Source organism: Exophiala xenobiotica (genome assembly GCF_000835505.1).
Source record: "Exophiala xenobiotica strain CBS 118157 unplaced genomic scaffold supercont1.7, whole genome shotgun sequence".
Lineage (NCBI taxonomy): Eukaryota > Fungi > Ascomycota > Eurotiomycetes > Chaetothyriales > Herpotrichiellaceae > Exophiala > Exophiala xenobiotica.
The window spans coordinates 2,275,898-2,289,766 of NW_013562488.1; the positions used below are offsets into that span (position 1 = coordinate 2,275,898).

General features: G+C 52.9%; 5 protein-coding genes across 6 annotated transcripts; 4 read left to right on the forward strand and 1 right to left on the reverse strand.

The window, feature by feature from the left end:
- The first annotated feature begins 182 nt into the window (after positions 1-182).
- PV05_11529 (uncharacterized protein) lies at positions 183-4,332 on the forward strand. Its single transcript, XM_013455021.1, has 4 exons — positions 183-652; positions 700-1,110; positions 1,161-2,604; positions 2,651-4,332. Exons 1-4 carry the CDS (start codon positions 365-367, stop codon positions 4,219-4,221), a joined length of 3,714 nt encoding a protein of 1,237 aa, XP_013310475.1. The 5' UTR covers positions 183-364; the 3' UTR covers positions 4,222-4,332.
- Positions 4,333-4,973: 641 nt separating this feature from the next.
- On the forward strand, positions 4,974-8,164 carry PV05_11530 (uncharacterized protein). Its single transcript, XM_013455022.1, has one exon. The coding sequence runs from the start codon at positions 5,345-5,347 to the stop codon at positions 7,823-7,825; it is 2,481 nt and encodes an 826-aa protein (XP_013310476.1). The 5' UTR covers positions 4,974-5,344; the 3' UTR covers positions 7,826-8,164.
- A 180-nt stretch (positions 8,165-8,344) lies between these two features.
- PV05_11531 lies at positions 8,345-10,316 on the forward strand. 2 transcript variants are annotated; one of them, XM_013455024.1, is made up of 3 exons: positions 8,345-8,723; positions 8,804-8,994; positions 9,127-10,316. In XM_013455024.1, the coding sequence occupies exons 1-3, from the start codon at positions 8,422-8,424 to the stop codon at positions 10,077-10,079; spliced, it is 1,446 nt and encodes a 481-aa protein (XP_013310478.1). In that variant the 5' UTR covers positions 8,345-8,421; the 3' UTR covers positions 10,080-10,316. The 2 variants fall into 2 exon arrangements, with proteins under 2 accessions (XP_013310478.1, XP_013310477.1); XM_013455023.1 differs by having other exon boundaries at positions 8,345-8,994.
- Positions 10,317-10,549: 233 nt separating this feature from the next.
- On the forward strand, positions 10,550-13,589 carry PV05_11532 (uncharacterized protein). Its single transcript, XM_013455025.1, has one exon. It carries the CDS (start codon positions 10,621-10,623, stop codon positions 12,460-12,462), a length of 1,842 nt encoding a protein of 613 aa, XP_013310479.1. The 5' UTR covers positions 10,550-10,620; the 3' UTR covers positions 12,463-13,589.
- Positions 12,502-13,401, reverse strand: PV05_11533 (uncharacterized protein; the record flags this gene model as incomplete). The annotated part of the gene is made up of 2 exons (XM_013455026.1): positions 12,502-13,200; positions 13,336-13,401. 2 exons carry the CDS (start codon positions 13,399-13,401, stop codon positions 12,781-12,783), a joined length of 486 nt encoding a protein of 161 aa, XP_013310480.1. The 3' UTR covers positions 12,502-12,780.
- Positions 13,590-13,869: the final 280 nt, after the last annotated feature.

The following is a 13,869-nucleotide window of genomic DNA, read 5'->3' on the forward strand; positions in this document are numbered from 1 at the left end:
CCATCCTTAGAGGCCTGTAGCGGGGCTTCTTGGGGCTTGGTTTACACGTCCGGGCACCCACTGGGCACCCCCTTTGACGCACTTGGTGTCCTTTCCAGCTGAAAATGTACATTGACGTCACTGACGTATAACTGATCAACCCTGCATCATAGGAACACGCAGCCTTTTCCATTCATTGCGGACAATTTCACAATCCTGGTCTGTCTTTCAAAGCTCTTTTCACATTCTCCTTCCCCTTCTCACTCCTTTCAGTCCTCCATCCATCACCTGGAGTTCATTCTCAAGCAGATGATCATTGGTATCACACTTTCAATTGTCCTTTGAACCCCTTGCTTGACTGTACCGGTGCCAATTCCAGCACAATATGGCTGCCGAACAGCAGAGGTCGGGCAAGCCGTGGAGTGGTACAAACAAAATCCCAACCGTCAACCAATTCATTGCGAACCTCGACCGAGACAAGTCGAAAAGAGACCAAGAGATTGACTCAAAGACCGCCGGACAACGAAATGCACAGTACTCTAGTGAAGTCACTCCTCATCAAAGCGAGGCGCCAAAGAAGGAGGGGAAAACAGTTACAGACCCAGTCACGGGAAAAGATATCGTAATCGCAGATGTCGGCAAAGAGTACATGAAAAGAGCAGATAACCCTCAGGTACGGATGGCATCCAGGTCCTGCTTTCAATTGCTAATTCGGCGCAGCTATCAGTGCCCAACGCGAATCTAGGTAAACCGACAACAGTCGCAACAGATGCATCCCAGAAGCATCCCGAGTATAAAGAGAAGCAGGACATTACGGCACCGCCAGACCCAATTGCCGAGGGTAGCACTTCAGACGTGCCCATCCATGGGGAGAAGACCAATATTCTATTCCACCCTACACCTTCGGTCAGCTATGAGCCAATGTTCGAAGCTCTGGAGAAGCGTGCTGGCGGTCTTTGCCTTGCCATTCTACTCTCCGTTGTCATCCTGGGCAAGATGTTCGGTGGCTCTCTCAAAGGTTTGATACCATTGGGCATGTCTCTTGCCTCCGGCGTCTGGCTGTGGATGAAAGAGGTTGTCAGAAGTGGTCGCGAAGTCGAATGGTCTAGTGAACAAAGTCGAGGTGAAACGGTACGACCATCGTCGACCTTTTGACATCTACCAGCTGCTAATTTTCGCAGGCCACTGCAAACCTCCTACCTGAATCGGTCGAATGGATGAACACATTCCTCGCTGTCGTGTGGGGTCTGATCAACCCCGACATGTTTGCCGCCGTGGCTGACACCCTCGAAGATGTCATGCAAGCATCGGTGCCAGGTGTCATCAACAATGTCCGGGTCGCAGAGATCGACCAGGGCAATAATCCAATTCGAATCCTCAGCTTGCGCGCGCTCCCAGACTCTAGAGTGGGAGATCTCAAGAAGAGCATCCACGAAGAGAACAAGAAGACAAAAGATCCCCAAGAAGCAGCGGCTGACGAGGAAGGTGGCGATTACTACAACCTCGAAATCGCGTTCGCTTACCATGCCAAACCCTCTGGCCAGAGTACATCTGCACGTGCAAGAAACATGCACATGAACCTCGTCTTCTATCTTGGCGTCAAGGGGCTGGTTGGCGTGCCATTGCCAATCTTTGTTGAACTCCAGGAGCTTGTCGGAACTGTTCGACTCCGACTACAGATGACACCGGAGCCGCCTTTTGCGAAGAGCCTCACTTTCACGCTAATGGGTGTACCCCATGTTCAGGCAGGGTGCATCCCGATGGTGAAGCGTGGGGTTAACATCCTCAACTTGCCTCTGATTTCCAACTTCGTGAACTATGCAATTGGTGCGGCTGCCAGCATGTACGTCGCCCCAAAGTCGATGCAGATTGATCTCAAGTCTATCTTGCAAGGAGATGACATCACCAAAGACGTCCAAGCTATTGGCGTCATGTGGATTCGAATTCATCGTGCCATTGGACTCAGCAAGCAAGACCGTCGTGGCAGCAAGCACGGCGGAAGCGACCCCTATATCAATTTGTCGTTCTCCAAATACGGCAAGCCGATGTACTGCACTCGTGTCATCACTGATGACCTTAATCCAATATGGGAGGAGACGACAGCACTGCTCGTGACACCCGACCTAGTCAAAGCTGATGAACAACTCAGTGTTGAGCTGTGGGATTCAGACCGTAACTCCGCAGATGACATGGTCGGCAAAGTCGAACTGTCCATGCAGAAAATGATTCAACATCCCGGCAAGATGTACCCGCAGATCTCGAAACTCGCTGGTGTCCAAGACGGATCCGAGATGCCTGGTGAGCTGCACTGGGAAGTTGGCTACTTCGGCAAGCCCAAATTCCGACCGGCTCTGCGAACTGATGGCAAGGACAAGAACCTGCCTGATCAGCTCAAGCATGATGACAAATTCCAAGATGAGAAGGGCAACCTGGATACCGAGGATGCCGATGCCGTTGCACATACTCCCCCGGATCCACTGTGGCCAAGCGGTGTTCTGAGCGTCATCGTCCACCAGATTGTCAACTTGGAACTGGAGAACATCAAGGGTAGCGAAGGAAACAGAAAGGGCCGAGAATTTGAACCTGCCAAGCCGTATGGAGAGGGTACTGATGAAGAATCAAGCAGTGAGTACATCCCCGAAGTCGAGCAACGTCAAGCTGACAAGAACAGAATTACCCACCTCGTACTGCACGATTTTGATCAATGATGCTCTAGTCTACCGCACTCGAGCCAAGGCAGTCAGCAGCAAGCCCATCTTCAACGCCGGCACGGAGCGATTCATGCGTGACTGGAGATCTGGCATTGTCACCGTCACTGTCCGTGACCAACGAAATCGTGAACATGACCCAATTTTGGGTGTTGTCCCTCTTCGCTTGTCTGACATTCTGACCACCAGCTCTCAAGTGACAAGATGGTACCCACTCGACGGTGGCATTGGTTTCGGACGGATTAGGATCTCTCTGCTGTTCCGAAGTGTAGAGACTCGGCTGCCTCCAAACATGCTAGGATGGGACGTCGGCACATTCGAGGTCCTCTCCAGCCAAATTGTCGCCAAGGGCTGGAACCACAACACGAAGCTCAAGCTGCGCACTGGCGGTAGTATAGGCAAGATCCCAAGAGATCGATGCCATAAGACTGAGAGTGGCGAAGGTGTGTATTTCGATGTGTCTCCCGAAAATAATCACCATGTCCGACTGCCTGTCAAATATCGTTATCGGTCACCCGTCATCTTTGAATTCCACGTTACTGGTAAGCGCGGTGCCGCGGCATATTCAAGTATCTGGCTACAGAACGTGGTGGACAATGAGGAGGTGCCCATTGATATTCCGATCTGGCAGACCAAGAATGGGAACCGACTGGTGCAGAACTACATTACCGAGGAAAATGCGAATGCTTTCAAAGACTGTGGACTCGAGGACTTGGAGGAGGTCGGTAGACTCCAATTCCGAGGGCGCTTCAAGGCGGGTATGGACGAATCTCACCGGGACTTCATTGTCGACAACGACTCCCGCGAGACGTTTGAAACCTTTGAATGCTGCTTGACTGAAGGTGTTCGACAGCGCGTGGTCGAGGCCGAGGTGCCTGAAAACATTCAGCAGATGCACGAGGCTTCATTGACTGAAGGTCGCGATGTGCTCAAGCAAGAGATTTCCGAGAGGGAAAAGCGCAAGTGGCTCAGCAAGAGCGGAGAGGACTGGTCAGGTGCTTTCAGTCACGATCCCAGAGCTTATACCAACAAGAACCACGAGAAGATTGCCGAGCCTGGCAAAGATGAGCCACCACACGACCCTTATGCTCCGTCAGACGATGAGGACAACGATAACGTGGATTATGATTCGAGTTCATCCTCTGATCTGGGCATAACGGATGCCAGCAATGCTCCAGAGGGTGGATTTCAAAAGAATGCACGTGAGAATGTGCAGGATGGTCATGTCGACGGAGATCGACAGCCGCGTCCCAGTGGTGACACCATGGCCACGACCGATACCAACTATACCACCATGACCGAGGGATCGACGAACTCGGTGCAGCCCGTGGCAAGGAGAGACTCCAAGTGGGAAAAGAAAGCCGGAAAGCGAGCGGAAGAGCGTAAGCATCGGGGCTTGGCGCAGTGGACACCGGCGAGGAACGTCAGGTTTGCAACGGATGAGGCCAAGATCGGGATGAGCAAGCTCAAGAAGAGGCTTGGTATGGGTGGATTGGGTGGAAGAGAACCAGGCGTCGAGACCGAGGCGGCTTAATAAAGTGGACGATGACGGCGCAGAAGGGACAGATAGCAGAAATCATAGCATCATGAATGTAGTAATGGACCATACTGATATCGGTTCCTTTTGTACGGAGTATGATGGGCGACGATTAGCGGTTAGCTTGCGGAAGTGCTCTGGTCCGTGTGTCAAAATGGTTCGAAGAGCCTGAAACCAAGTCTTTATGCTCAGCATACGGAGCATCATGGAGTATAAACCTATCAATTATGGAGACTGATTGATAGTGTGACAGTTGCGGGAACGGCTGGCAAGGCTGAGAGGTACGTTGGAGGTAGTATGCAGAGAGACTCGGGTTTGTGTAGGTCCATATGGATACTATTTTGATTCACATCAGCCATGATTATTGTAATCATGTGTGACTGTAGTAAGGCTGGCCTGATGATATACTGTATGATCCCAAAGGCTGCATAAATCCGGGTTAGCATTGATGAACCGATGGTGCCATCATGGTGCCATCATGGTACTTACCTAGCGTCTCTTGGCCGGACCGCAGATTCGTCAAGAGCCAAGCCTTTGGGGGGTTGCTCAGCCTCAATAGCCTAGTTCAGGTAGTCTACTAGCCCTAGATGTGGGTGGCTCGGTGGTCATGGAGACAAATGATGGAGGCGCCGTCGGTGCCTGTGAACAGACTGCACCGCCTGTTTCGGTCAGACTGCAAGCCACTGCAAGGACACGGCTACTGCTCCTCCTCGTCCTGGTCCGGTCTCTACCTCCACTCACCTTTGCAACCCTCACCATCTACGTCTGCAACAATAGCCCGACTCATCCGCCTGGGCATTCGTAGACATATTCTTGTCTCTCATTGTTCGCCCGACCCTCCATCGTTTGTTCGTCTCTCAATATTCTATGTAGTCGGCCAACAACTTCCCTCTTTTACTCCTTTATCCTCAAACCGTCTCAGGTTCCATATCCAAATCCCCCAGCCTTCCGAGACCTCAGCCTTTCATCCCATCTGACCGCACCTTACGGCCTCACATTCACCGTCAACCCGCCAGTTTTCTCACCGACGCCATCATTATTGTCGCTCACTAAATCACGCGCTTCATCGCTCACATGCAGTCGTAATTGACCATCGACAGTCATTCACAACCCCGGCGCAATGCGCCTCTTTCACCAGCTCGCTACCTTAGCGACATCATTACTCCTCCTATCACCTTTCACTGATGCGCACTCAAAGTCACGAAATCCTTTAAATTACCTCACATTAATTGAAAACCCTCGGATACATACCCCGTCACAACGAGTCCATGCCTCCTCTCGTTTCGACCTTACCTTTGACCTTCACAAAAACTCCGAACATGTCCGCCTAAGTTTAGAACCGAATCATGACATCCTCCATGACGAGTCGTACGTCGAGTTTGTTGATAAAGATGGAAATGTTAGACAGGTGGAGAAGATGCAGCGGGAGGACTACAAGGTCTTTCAGGGCAGATCATTTGTGGTTGATGAGGACGGCCTCTCTACCCACGTTGGTTGGGCAAGGGTCGTTGTGAGAAGAGATGGCGTACGACCATTATTCGAAGGCGCTTTCACAATCATGGGCAACCATCATCACATCCAGATGAAGTCCACTTACATGGCCACCAAACATCTGCTGGACCCAGAGCTCCAAGAGGACGAAGACGAGTACATGGCCGTTTGGCGGGATACCGATGTCAGCCGACAAACACATCGAGATCTGAAGCGGAGTGCCGACCTCACCTGTGCTTCCGACAAGCTTCCCTTCAACACGAACCCTGAGCATCCTCTCTTTCGGGATCTGATGCTCAAGCGCGATGACGGATATTGGGGTTCCATGTCCATCTCCAACCTGCTTGGCAAGCGCCAGAACATTGATGGTGGTGGTGCTGGGAATGGTAATTCGGCTGGTGTTAATCTTAAGGACTCGATCGGTAGCACAGCCGGCTGTCCTACCACACGAAAGGTAGCTTTGATTGGTGTTGCAACTGACTGCACCTACACTGCCAGCTTTAATTCGACGGACAGTGTGCGACAGAATATTATTACCCAGGTCAACACAGCGTCCGATCTATATCAGGCGACTTTCAACATCACATTGGGTCTGAGAAATTTGACCATATCTGATGCCGAGTGTCCCGGAACGGCGGCTGCTCAGACACCCTGGAATGTGGGCTGCAGTGGCAGTACTGACATGACTCAACGGCTGAACCTCTTTTCGCAATGGCGAGGTCAACGAGGAGATAGCAATGCTTACTGGTCGCTTTTCACGACTTGCAATACGGGTGCCGAGGTTGGTCTCGCATGGCTCGGACAGCTTTGCAACACCGGCTCGACCTCTCAGACAGATACTAGTGGCACTTCTCAAAGTGTTACGGGCGCTAATGTCATTGCAAAGACATCTACTGAGTGGCAGGTGTTTGCTCATGAATCGGGGCACACCTTTGGCGCTGTTCACGATTGTGACTCGAGCACATGTGCAGATGCCAACACTGTCAACTCTGGGCAATGCTGCCCTCTGTCGTCATCATCGTGCGATGCCAATGCTCAGTACATGATGAACCCTTACTCGAGCCCTGGTATCACAACTTTCTCGCCCTGTTCGGTTGGCAACATCTGCAGTGCGTTGGGTCGCAACTCGGTCCAGTCGAGCTGTCTTACGGATAACAAGGGTGTTGTCACTATCACCGGTAATCAGTGCGGCAACGGTATCGTCGAGGAAGGAGAAGACTGCGACTGTGGTGGTGATGAAGGCTGCAGTGGCAATACCTGCTGCAACCCCACCACCTGCAAGTTCAATTCAGGTGCAGTCTGCGATCCCAGCAACGAAGGATGCTGCACATCTCAATGTCAGTTCGCTGGTGTAGGCACGGTGTGCCGTGCAAGCACCGGTGTATGTGACCCCGCAGAGACATGCTCGGGCACCAATGGAACATGTCCTCCAGATACGACTGCTCCAGATGGTACTGGCTGCACGAGTGGAAACACGACCGGCCTGAAATGTGCGAGTGGTCAATGTACCAGCCGTGACCTGCAATGTAAGACCTTGATGGGCAGTTACACCTCAGACAACGACACATATGCCTGTAACAGCCAGACATGTTCCATCAGCTGCGCGAGTCCCGACTTCGGAGCGAATGTGTGTTACAGCATGCAACAAAACTTTCTAGATGGGACACCTTGCGGAGGCGATGGAAATTGCGAAAACGGCGTATGTAAAGGCAGCACTGTTGGCGGGGAAGTGAAGTCGTGGATCGACCACAACAAAACGCTCGTCATTGCCCTCGCCAGTGCACTGGGTGGCCTTCTACTTCTGGCCATTTTGGGCTGCTGCGTCCGAGCATGCAGGCGACCAAGGTCGAGTAAACAAATGGCGGCAGTTGCACAGCGGAATCAAAATATGAGGCAAAATCGCGGCTGGGATGGCCCGCCGGTGCCGCAACAGATGCAAAACCGCGGGTACGGCCCTAGCAATGGCAATGCCTGGATATCGCAGCCCAGTCAGATGCCGCAAAGTTACTGGGCAAATCAACCACCGCAATATGAATGGCCTCAAGGAGGCTACGGCGGTGCTGGAGGGTTCGGTGGCAATAATAGAGGGAACAGCGTGCGATATGCTTAGGAGGTGATATCGCAGGCATGGATTCCCGTCTCGGAGGAACAGGATGGAAACTGCAACTCCAGGAAGTTGGTGTTTTACAGCAGGAAAAGACGGGGTCGCGCGTGAGTGTCGATATGTCTCCTCGGGATCGATTGGATCTTGTATTGGAGTACATGATGCGATAGAGCTGTGCATATGGGTGTTGAATGATCGGCATTGTCATTGGCGTCCAAGGCTGGTTATTGTGCCTGGGGTCCGATTGGGTAGGCATCAAGAGATGGGAACCTGGAATGGTGTTGGATTGTACTTAAAACATGACCGTGACGACGAATTGAATGAACAGAATCCATTCACAACAAATTGTGCCTTATCTCTACGAGTAAACTTGAACTCTTGATATCCTGCGCCGTGATATCTCGGTCAAGTTCAAGGAGGTGAATGAGGCTGCTGAGGCTGCTCTGTTCGCTGATCCAAGAAATGGCATCATCGTGTGCATCGTCCGAAATCGCAATACACAATTTCCCCACGCCTTTTGCTCGTCAATCAAGTCTCACCTAGGATTCTTCTTCACCAGTACCTCGTATCACATGCGATCTTTCGTTTAGAACCGAGTCCTCATGAAAATCTCTCTGTCAACATCAACAGCAGCACTCATCCGATCTGCGACCCGTCCCACCCTTCGCACGAACGCCGATATCTGTCCTACGTTCACTTCCCTCTGCGACCGATTGTCTGTCACGAACAACCACTCCCAGTATCGGAGTCCTACTCGCAGCCTCTCTTCGTCTGCCAGAATGTCCGTCAAATACGCTCCCGCCAAACGCGTTGCAGGTCAAAAGCAGGATGTATGGAGTATAGTTAACGAGGCTGCGGCCGCAAGTCCGGTCCAGCCCATTGTTAACATGGGCCAAGGGTTTTTGTGAGTACGCACGAATAACCCAACCTCACAAGGAGTGCATGACTTTTCGAGGGATGGGCTGATGCGGTTGTGCGTGCTAGCGGCTACAATCCTCCACAATTCATCATCGACGCGGCGAAAAGCGCTTTGGATAGAGTCGAGTGTAACCAGTACTCCCCGACGAAGGGGCGGCCGAGGCTGAAGAAGGCCATTGCAGAGGCATACAGTCCATTCTTCGGAAGAACCTTGGATCCGGAGACAGAAGTTACGATTACGACGGGGGCTAATGAGGGTATGTTGGACCTCTTCTTCGACATTTCGCGATGGCGGTTCGGCCAGGACGCAAAGATGGGAGTCGGAGACAGAAAAAGCCACCGTCCGGGAAGAGACAAGAGAGCGTGTCATGGCTGATTATTGTTAACAGGCATGCTGAGCGCTTTCATGGGCTTCATCGAACCAGGCGACGAAGTCATCATTTTTGAACCTTTTTTCGATCAGTACCTGAGTAATATCGAGATGCCCGGCGGTACGATCCGGTACGTGCCCATGCACCCACCCGAAGACGGCGCCGAGAGGACGTCCAGCGCTGCGAATTGGCGGATTGACATGGATGAGCTGGAGCGGGCATTCAACGACAAGACCAAAATGATCGTGCTGAACTCCCCTCATAATCCGGTGGGCAAGGTGTTGAGCCGTGACGAGCTGACAAAAATCGGCGAGTTGTGCTTGAAACACAAGGTGATCATCCTCTCGGACGAGGTGTACGACAGGCTGTATTACGTTCCCTTCACGAGGATCGCCACGCTGTCCCCAGAACTCGCCAAGATCACATTAACGGTCGGGTCGGCAGGAAAGAATTTCTACGCCACCGGCTGGCGCGTGGGTTATCTGATCGGACCGCCGGAATTGATCAAGTACGTCGCCGCGGCACATACGCGGATATGCTATTCGAGCGTGTCTCCACTACAGGAGGCTGCGGCGATTGGATTCGAGCAGGCGGACAAAGTCGGGTTCTGGGACCAGGCGGTCACGGAGATGAAGGGGAAGATGGACATGTTCTGTGAGGTTTTTGACGAGTTGGGCATTCCGTACTCAGTGCCCGAGGGCGGGTACTTTGTTCTGGCGAATCTCAGCAAGGTAAGGCTACCTGAAGGGTACGAGTTTCCGGACCACGTCAAGGACCGGCCCAGGGACTTTAAGATGTCGTGGTTTTTGATTATGGAGCTGGGCGTGGCAGCAATACCACCGAGTGAGTTTTACACCGATGAACGAGCGCACTTGGCAGAGGATTGGATGAGGTTTGCGGTGTGTAAGAATGATGATGTCCTGGAGAAGGCGAAGGAGCGGTTGAGAGGATTGAAGAAGTATATGAATTGAGACGATGACAACTGGTGGTACTGTCGTCGCTGTCACTGAAGGCTAGATCAGTACCCACGAGAAAAGGGGCATGAAAACGGGAAGAACCAGGGGCTAGTGTGTGTTATCACGACCCAAGATGGCATAGAAGTGTACAGACGAACAACTAGAGCCTCGCAAATGCCGCACCCTTCCTCGGTATTAGAGATGGATACCTACCTTATATTATGGGGTTGAAAACCACGGATGTTACCACTGCCACGCCGGACGATATGCCCTTTTCAGTGTTTCCAAGTTCTTCGCAAGTCCTAATGAGTCCTGATGAGGCCTGAGGCCTGATGGCGGACTTGTTGGAAAATTGGACTCGGTAGGTACCTACCTGGGTAGAGATAGGGAGATTCAGCCTCGTCGCGGGGTCACGACAAGGCTGAACCAGGCGACGCGTCTTTGATTAATTCACCTCCGCATCATCTTGTAGTCCGCAGTCAGAACAAGCGCATCCACCATAGTACTCGATCGTTTATTTTCTCAGCGTCTCTTGTCAAGTGATGGACCATCCAAAATGGTCTCGTGTCCAATCTGCGGCAAAGCGGTGAAACAGTCCAACATCAACAACCACATCGATTCGAACTGTATTGAAGACATCGAACAAGACCAGCCTTCCACCTTCGCCTCAACTCCTGTCTCGTCGTTCTTCAAGACGCCCGTCTCTAAACGCGATGGGTCCCTCCCTTTCTTCTCCTCCTCGCAACCCGTGCACTCATCTCCCAGTGAGCCTCCTCGCCCTACGCCCCTGAAACGATCCTTCGATGGTACTTTGGCCTCATCCACGCAGCCTGTGAACGGCCATAGTCAAGATCACATACATACACGAAACGAAGTGACGCTTCAAAATGGGATTGCTAGCGAACAACAAAACGGCGCAACCTCTGCCACCGCCACCACGACCGACATCGCGCAACCACCACCAGCGAAGAAGTCAAAGACAAACGCATATGACAGGGCCGCACCCTTAGCAGAACGCATGCGTCCCCGCACCCTCACCGCAATCCTCGGCCAGGACCTTGTCGGGCCATCTGGCGTCTTGACCTCCCTGATCACATCGGATCGCGTACCGAGCATGATTCTCTGGGGCGCGAGTGGCACGGGGAAAACGACCATCGCACGGGTGATTGCGTCGATGGTGGGCAGTCGCTTCGTCGAGATCAACTCCACCAGTTCTGGGGTCGCCGAATGTAAGAAGATCTTTACCGAAGCAAAGTCCGAGTTGGGCCTGACGGGCCGCAAGACGATCATCTTCTGCGACGAGATTCATCGGTTCTCCAAGAGCCAGCAAGACGTATTTTTGGGTCCAGTGGAGAGTGGCACGGTTACTCTTGTCGGTGCGACGACGGAGAACCCGAGTTTTCGAGTGCAGTCGGCGCTGCTGAGTCGGTGTAGGGTCTTTGTGTTGAAGAAGCTGTCTGAAGCAGATATTCTGGAGATCCTGAGGCGGGCTGTGGGACAGGAAGGTCACCATTACGGACTGCGGATGCCGGGAGAAGGCGCGTCCAACGACGGAGCCTCGCGTATAGTCGCAGAAGGAGACGGAGAGGACGAAACAGGCTCGGCGCTGGACCTGGTCAACAACGACAAGCTACTCAAGTACCTCGCGTCCTTCGCGGATGGTGACGCCCGCACCGCTCTCAATCTGCTCGAACTGGCCATGGGCCTCTCGACACGGCCCGGCATGACCCTGGACACGCTCAAACGCAGTCTGACCAAGACAATGGTGTACGACCGCGCGGGTGACCAGCACTACGACACGATCAGTGCGTTCCACAAGTCTGTGCGCGGAAGCGATCCGGATGCCACACTGTATTATCTCGCACGGATGATCGTGTCGGGGGAAGACCCTTTGTATATCGCGCGGCGGATGGTCGTGATTGCGAGCGAGGACGTCGGGCTCGCGGACCCAAGCTTGTTACCGCTTGCCACGGCGACGTACACGGCTGTGCAAATGATCGGTATGCCGGAGGCGCGCATCAATCTCGCGCATTGTGCCGTCGCGCTGAGTTTGAGTAAGAAGAGTACACGCGCCTACAGGGGGTTGGAGAGTGCGATGAGCGCGTTACAGGAGCCCGGAGTAGCAGGCCTGCCTGTGCCGGTGCACCTGAGGAACGCGCCAACAAGGTTGATGAAAGAACTGGGCTACGGGAAGGAGTATAAGTATAATCCGGACTACGTCGATGGTAGAGTGAGCCAGGAGTATCTGCCTGAGCAACTCCGAGGGCGGAGGTTTCTTGGCGACTTGGATCTTGGGGACAAGGTGGATGAGGAGTTGCAGCAACAAGAGGAGGAGGAGCGGCTGAAGCTGGACCAAGGTGGGAAGATTGAGGTGAATGGAGACGGGTATGCGGATTAAAAGAGTCTGATTACAAAAGCGACGCAATGCCGGTGATGAGTCGTGGGCAAGGCTAACTAACCCTTTTGGCATACAGAATAATGTGCGGCAAGGACCGCATACACAAACCCATCTTGGGGATCATCAAGACGGCATTATGCAGGACCAGCGTCATACATAAGGAGCAATCCAACCATCAGAAAGCAAGGATAGGGAGCCACAGCCACCAAAGAGCAAACTTTTCCTTCCAATGTTGAAAGCCAAACGGAAAAGCTCTGTACCCGCCAGACACGACGACGACGTCGATTCATCGGATGGGCACAGGCAAGACTCATGGACTCATTCAAACTCCTGACACTGCTTTGCCCCCTTCAACTCCGTCACCCACGGCAGCCTATGCTTGACCCACAGCTCCGCCTCCGGATCGCCGAGCTCTTCCGCCCCGCCTTTCGCCCTCAGGTCGCCTTCGCCGCCGTCAAGACAGCCCGCGAAAACAACGAGCACGCCAGGAAAGCCATCGGGGGCTTTCTTGTACAGCGTGCTCGGGCATTTTGCGCAGCCAAAGAAGTTAATGCCCATGCCGGTTTCGTGGACGGTCGAGGTTTGCCGCAAAGGCGTGTTGGTCCTGGACTGGAGCTGGAAGTCGGTTTTCCGGGCTGAGGTCTCAGCCGGTGAATGCGCGTCAGGGTCGGGGACGAGAAAGCATGTCGCATAGGCGCTGCTGGTGAATTTGCGGCAGGTCAAGCAATGACACAAAGCCTGCGTGGAGAAGGAGGGGTTAGATTTAATACATATCAAACATTCAACTTCCTGGATACGGAGCCATTATGGCGAGGCGAGGGCAGGAACAGAGGATGGTCAAACATGGTGCATGCACGGGGAAAGGTGGAATACCTTGGCAATGGGCTCGCCCGAGAAGGTGTAGGTGATGTCGCCACACAGGCAGGATCCGTTTAACATGGTGGAATGAGGTGTGACTACTCTTTGGATGGACAATGAGAACGAATCAAGAAGATTGGATGATGGTCAAGCATGCGAGAGTCAGTTGCACGCAAGGTATCAGGAATTGTGATGTGATGCGTGGGAGAGAAGAGAACGGGATTCAAGTCAATCGCTCTGAAGTAGAGTTCTTTTATTCGATATCTGACCGTCACATGCGTTTCCACGGGTTCGTGTTAAAGTTTCCAGCTGAAAAGCTCTCGACTCGTTCGAGCCGGTGTAAATACGAGTTTCCTCCACAGTATTGGATTGTTTGAAGCCGCGCCACCATGTGCCAAGAGGGCTGAGCGAGGTGTTGGCGCGCTAGAACACGAGCCGTGCGAATGAATGAGGCATGTCAGGGAGATGACACTTTCTTGTTCAGGTCAAGGGATACGTGGATGCTGATAATGATACGGTGGGCGGAGGCGGAGGTAGAAGAGGTAGAAG